Genomic DNA, 6,630 nt, shown 5'->3' on the forward strand with positions numbered 1-6,630 from the left:
TTTTTTTTTAGTTTTTGTCTTGATTATTCACTTCACGGATGCTTTTTCAGTACGAACGCGGCCATTTTAATATGCGCGTAATTGAATTGAATATTTACCAATATACAGTACTTTCGTTGACGTTTATAGTAGGATCAATTACGTTTCTATTTGATTTTAATATTTGTTTCCCTCAGTGTACTGTAGGGAGTATAGTAATACCGTCTTATAAAGCTAAGCGTACACGATAGAGAAATCTCTCGAGAGTTTTACTGAAATAAAAGTCTCCTCTCTCAATTAAGTTTACACGGAGGAGCAACTCTAGGAGATATTGACTCTAGCTAGAGACAAAAATAGAGAAATCTCAACTTTTATCTATCACGTACTCTACAAGCTGTATACACGGTAGACAATGTTTACCTCTCGCCTAGAGTTAGTTTCTCGAATTGTTGTCAAAGCTTGTTGTATGTATATATGTATTTATATCAAAGCCACGATGTAGAAAATATAGTGTGCGCCATCAGAGCTAGCGCTCTCTTCGTCGATTTGACAGCATTCACATATTTTCTGACGTGATAAAATACATTTTCGCAAAAATGTACCTAAAAGTAGACAAATGTACCTAAAAATTAAACATGGCAACCTCTCTCTTTGGTACTATGTGTACTTTTGGACTCACATCAAACAGTTTCTCCGAGCAGTTCCTGCCAAACTACTATATATGTATATGTATGTATGTAGGTATTCACCAAGTTGAGCAAGTGGCCTGGCACTCTCACAAAACAGCTGATAACTGAAGCAACGACTGTTGCCAGAGTGCCAGACCACCTGTTCAAATGTTTTAACCAATAATTATGCCCCTTTGCAACGGACGGAGGCTATTGGAAAAGCCATTGAAATGCCAATGAAAATAAGAGGATGATTCTCAGTACATTATTTGGCTACATTCTAAATGTACTTAAAATGGTGTGCTTGTATCGAATATACGATTTAATGTCGTAGCCATTTCAAAATTTAACAATCTGTAATAAAGTTCATTGTCAAGACTTTACTATACGTTTCCGTAGAGCAAAAAGTCTATTTAGCTTGCTAAATAGAGCGTAGAGTTGTCGTAGAGTTTTCGATCTAGCTCCGTTGGACTGTGTACACGACGAAAAAGTCTCGCTAAATAACTCTCACATAGACTTTGTAGGTGAGTCTCTCGTAGAGCTCTGTTGAGTGTTTACACGTATCTAGCGAGATTTTTGTCTAAATCTCGCGTTTTTTCTCTACCGTGTACACTTAGCTTAAAGAAGTAAAATGAGTAAATTAACAAAACACGCGAACTGCAAAAAGCTTATTCTGATAACTTTGACTGCAAGTCGGCACGGGTTGCCGTGGTTAGAATTGCATAGAATTTGATTCGGATATTTTTTAAGATAACACCAATGAAATGAGGGGGTATGCGTCAAAAAAACAATGTTGGTTTTTGGGACAGTCTAATGTACATACATATATAGGATTTCTGTTGAACAATGATACGCACCCATTTTGAAATTGCCTCCAACTATAAGATAAAGTTTCTAGGGCAGATTCACTATAGATCCGGATCATTGTTGCCACCAGGCAACTTCTTCATGGACATAACACTTTCGTTAGGTTATTTAAGGCGGCAAATGACCACCAAACCATAATCTTAGCCGATGAATGTGCCAATGGAAATCGTAAACGTGGACTGTTGGAGAAAATGTTGGACCGACTTGTTTAAACTAGGGATGTGCCGGATATAGATTTTGCCGGATAACCGAATTCCGGATATCCTGTAAAAAATAACAGCCGGATTCGGATATCCGATCGGATATCCGTTAGACTGCTGCCCTTAATAAATTTCACAATATTGTTTTTTGCCGGCTCGAGTTCACCTCGACCTCCGCACCGTTTCTGATGCTACAGAATTTACCACTTCGAAAACACAATTACGCACACATCTGTGCGATGCTATCGCAGTGAAAAATGGCATCTTATAAACAAACAAAAAACAAACTTCATGAAATTCTTTGCTTTTGAACAATCAAGATGTTTTGTTTTCTTACGTTAATTTTTGTTTAAATTATAGAGAACCCGCCTATTAACCTTTTTCGTTTCCGAACGCGTAGGTCTGCAATTTCGGCACGACGTAATGAGGAGCTGTGAATGTTCCAATAAATAGTTGCGGCATTGTTGTAATTTTTTCGGAACAGGTTCGCACCGTCAGAATCGCACATGTGTGTTGATGCCTTATATGGACTTTACATGGTCACATTGTTTGATCAAACTGTCTTCTGTGTAATTAGATGGTTTAACTTACACGCTTCAAAATACCCCTCAAATTTCAGTTTTTCGTTTTGGATGAAGTTGAAGAGAAGCTTAAGGAAGCTTTGTATTCATTTGTTAATACTAATACTAAGTCGTATATTTTTCCTTGTTCAATTATGTGTTTTTATTTAAATTATTGTGTAAAAAATTGTTTAATTTGAACTTTGACCCTTTATAACTTTTGTAATTGTTGTTCCCGCAAAAAAATAAATATACCGTTATACTCACCGCAACTATCTCTATCGATCCCCATATGTTTTTTTTTTAATTTGAGAATCAGAGCTATTCTGCATTTATGACCAAATTTTGCTCAACTTCTGTATATTTGACAGAAATGCAACTCTGAGAAATTACGCACGCAAATTTATTTCGGTTAATCAGATGTGAAAAACTTGCGTGCGTACGTAGAAAAACTCACGCCGGTAATATTAGGTTGAGCTGTTAGAAACTCAATACACGTCACACATATAGTACATACAAAATTTCACTAAACCCATGCACGCAGTTTGACCAAACAATTTGCCCGTGTAAGGTCCCTATTAATCTTGTACTAAAACGATAACTTTTAATAAAAAAATTTACTTGATTATAGGACTAAACATTCAACAACGACAATGCTTCACTATTGCAACATTTTGAGACCCACGTTTCAAAACTTCGTTTTTTTTTTCTGACGCCAATAAAGCTAAAAACTGGGTTGTTGATGAACTAATTCGAAATTATAAATCAGTTAGCATGGAGAAACCAGTTGAATCATATGAAAAATGCCGAACTATAGTGAAAGCTTCCATCGAAGATCGAGCTCACGAGGATATTTGGCAATGCTTTGAGGAAATCGCCAACGGCTCTGATGCTGATTCTAGTGTTTCTAGTGATATGGATAGCCAAACGATTGGTAGACAAGGCAGCGAACGTACAAGAAAAAAGGCAGCGATTTATGAACTAGAAATAGAGAAATATTTGCAGCTACCTCTTATATCCAGACAAGAAGATCCCTTAACTTGGTGGAAGTATAGCCGCAAAGAATATCCAAATTTGTTTACACTGGCAATGAAGTATCTCTGCGCGCCACCTTCCTCAGTGAACTCGGAAAGAGTATTTAGTGCATCGGGTAACATTTATGTTGAAAATAGGAATAGGTTGTTACCCGATAATGCGGAAATGCTTCTTTTCGTAATGAAAAATATACAGATTGTTAACCTTGATTACTAATTAGACACTTTTAAATTGGATTACAAAAATACAAAATCTGGGTTAAATTTCTAAATTGAATCTTCTATAATCGATATCCGGATAACCAAAAAACGGCCGGATAGGCCGGATTCCGGATATCTACCGGATACCCGGCACATCCCTAGTTTAAACTAAAAATCTTATTTTGGGTGGGACGAAGTTCGCCGGGTCTGCTAGTATGTATATATATTAATTTGTATAGATATATGTATGTAAGTATGCACATGAATTTTTTTTAAATCGGTAAGATGCATATTAACTTGAGCTATGTATAAAATTGTTAATGACAAAAATGAAAAGTACTCAACCTCATATATGTACATATATCGTCGTTTAAAGTACAAAACCGCGTATCGTCGTTCTGCAAAACCGCGTATCTGACATTATTTGCCAAAAAAATGGATTTGCGCACCGAAGCTGTTGGCTCACGTCTTGTCCATTCGTGCTGAAATATACTAGCCAGAAATGCGACTGCTTTATAAAAGAGAGAACAATTTTGAAATATGAGTGTTTTTAATCTCTACAAAATAATTTATGCAACCTCACATACGCGGTTTTGCGTTATCTTAACCACGGTTAAACCACGATATATAGATATATAAATATATCTTACTGATTTAAAAGAAAACCTCATATATGTACATAAGACTGCATCACTCCCCATACAAAAAAAAAATCGGTACTGTTTTTCCATTGAAATTATAAAATCTTTTATATTTTAAGACTTCCACCAAAATATTTCGGAAAAATATTAAGATTTGAGCGAGCTGGATCGATTTGAAAATACCTCCAAAAATGGGAGTTTTTTATGAATAAAAATAGTTTTTTTTTTTTTAATAATAATATCCCAACGGTTTTTACCCTCCATTCCCGCCCATCCGCACGAGGGGCGCAGTCCGCATGACCTACGCAACCAGTATTTTCAATTTTTGCGCCGAGTCACGATAGGCAGGAGTTTGTTAAGTGTCGAGATCTAAAACTGTTCAGCTACAGAACTAAACTCATCAGCCGATTTTATGTCTTTATTTTAATGATTAATTTATTGAGAGAGGACTGTATCGATTTCTTAAAGCTGAAAAGCGGATCTGATATATCAAACGTGCTGGAATGAGAGTTAAAATCCTGGCATAAGCAACGGAGTGGGTCGTGCAATTCAAAATTAGTTTTACAAGCGTTCAGAAATAGGGGGCAAAAGTGTCTTGATACCCGGGAGGGAACATTAAGGCTAACTTCGCCAAGAAGAAGCGGACTTGAAATTGAGCCTGTTAGTAATTTAACTATAAAAATTGTACCAAGCATTTGCCTGCGGCTGGAAAGTGTAGGAAGATTAATAAATTTTAATCGGCTCGTATAAGGTGGAAGGTTATATTGAGAATCCCATCGGAAATTTCTTAAAGCAAAAAGTAGGAATTGTTTTTGAATTGATTCTTAAATCTGTTTTTTTTTTAAATCTGCTCAAATGACAAAACGGTTCAAGCTTAAAAAATTTACAAAAAAATTAAAAAAATGTTGACCGGAATCGTAATAATGAGATTTTTGATGCTGTTTTTTTAACTTTTTTCATAGATTGGTATAGGAATAACTGAACCTAAACTCTTCCGATTTAGACTTGTGAGGTATCATTGGAAAGGTATTTTCTTACCCTTTTTATTTCTTCGCTAACAAGCTCATTCAAAGGATGAAAGAGAAAGGTAGGATGAGCGAACATCATTCAAAGTAGAACTAAGATGTGTTGGTATTTGAAAAAAAAATGGGACACGAATGACTTTTTTTTTGCACATAGATAAAAATAGTGGGGAAATACCTTTCAACCGAGATCCCATAAGTCTAAACCAGAATAGTTTTGGGCCAGTTATTTAAGTTTTTCGTAAATCAAAAAAAAAACAGTAAAAAAGCAGCATCAAAAATCTCATTATTACGATACCGTTGAAAAGATTTTTAAATACTTTTATGCAGATTTTTTAAGCCTAATCTGTTTTGTCATCTGAGGGGACTTTTTTCAAAAAGTTCTTTAAGAAACTATTTTTATTCATAAAAAACTCCATTTTTGGAGATATTTTCAAATGGGTCCAGCTCCCTTAAATCTTAATATTTACCCGAAATATTTTGGTGGACGTCTTAGGTTAGGTTAGGTTAGGTTGAAGTGGCTGCTAGGCCCAGAGGGCGCCAGCACACTTAGGCCCGATCAGGGCCCATTGTGATACCACATGGATCCAAAGAAAACCCCTATTCCTTAAACCAGTTTGTGGAGTCTGCAAACCTTAGCAACTGCCGTATTCCAAACTTAGCAGTCGCGCTTAGATCGTCTAGAAGACCTATACCTAGGAATTTCTGTCTTTTCCTGCCCAGTGCTGGGCAATCGCAGAGTAAGTGCCTTATTGATTCAGGCTCTTCTTCGTCGTGGCAGCTCCTGCAGTAGTCGTTGTGACTAACCCCGAGGCGTTCTGCGTGCCTTCCTATCAAAATATGTCCTGTGAGCAGACCAATGGCCAGTGACATATCGCCTTTGTTGAGAGTGAGAATTTCTCTCGATCTCCGTACATCCCATTTTGGCCATGTAAGCTTCGTTGTATTACAGTTTTCAGTGCGCTCCCATCTGGAGGCCGCTTCTTCAAGGAAGTTCTCCCTTAGTAAGAGCTTGCAGGAAGCGAGTGGCATACCCAACCTCTTCCAGGCTGGTGAAAGTGGAGAGGAAGTACCCGCCCTTGCAAGCTCGTCTGCCTTCTCATTTCCTGGTATGTAACTGTGCCCCGGTACCCATACCAGGTGCAAAGCGAACTGCTCTGCCATCACGTTAAGTGATTTGCGGCAGTTGGCAACTGTTTCCGAATTTATAGTGACAGAGTCAAGCGCCATAAGGGCCGCCTGACTGTCTGAGTATATATATATTTCCGTAGTGGCGATAACAGCTAGTTTTAGGCTGTCAACGGCTTCTTGTATGGCTGCCAATTCGGCTTGAAAGACACTACAGTGGTCAGGTAGTCGGAATGATCTTTTTATTCCCAATTTCTCCGAGTAGACGCCTCCTCCTACCCTGTTTTCTAGTTTGGAGCCGTCCGTGTAGAATCTTATGGCATCTCTAGA

General features: G+C 37.4%; 2 protein-coding genes across 2 annotated transcripts in view; both read left to right on the top strand.

The window, feature by feature from the left end:
* Positions 1-6,630, top strand: part of LOC118734106 (nuclear transcription factor Y subunit alpha) — a 155,041-nt gene that overhangs the window by 139,617 nt on the left and 8,794 nt on the right.
* LOC118734107 (zinc finger BED domain-containing protein 4-like) lies at positions 2,059-3,559 on the top strand. The gene is made up of 2 exons (XM_036463816.1): positions 2,059-2,198; positions 2,906-3,559. Exon 2 carries the CDS (start codon positions 3,049-3,051, stop codon positions 3,523-3,525), a length of 477 nt encoding a protein of 158 aa, XP_036319709.1. The 5' UTR covers positions 2,059-2,198; positions 2,906-3,048; the 3' UTR covers positions 3,526-3,559.

The sequence above is a fragment of the Rhagoletis pomonella genome, unplaced genomic scaffold (genome assembly GCF_013731165.1).
Source record: "Rhagoletis pomonella isolate Grant_MI unplaced genomic scaffold, Rhpom_1.0 Rhpom_scaffold_00002, whole genome shotgun sequence".
NCBI lineage: Eukaryota > Metazoa > Arthropoda > Insecta > Diptera > Tephritidae > Rhagoletis > Rhagoletis pomonella.

Bases quoted from the DNA above. Each gene is read 5' to 3' on its own strand.
- LOC118734107 (XM_036463816.1), top strand. From the start codon at position 3,049: ATGGAGAAACCAGTTGAATCATATGAAAAATGCCGAACTATAGTGAAA.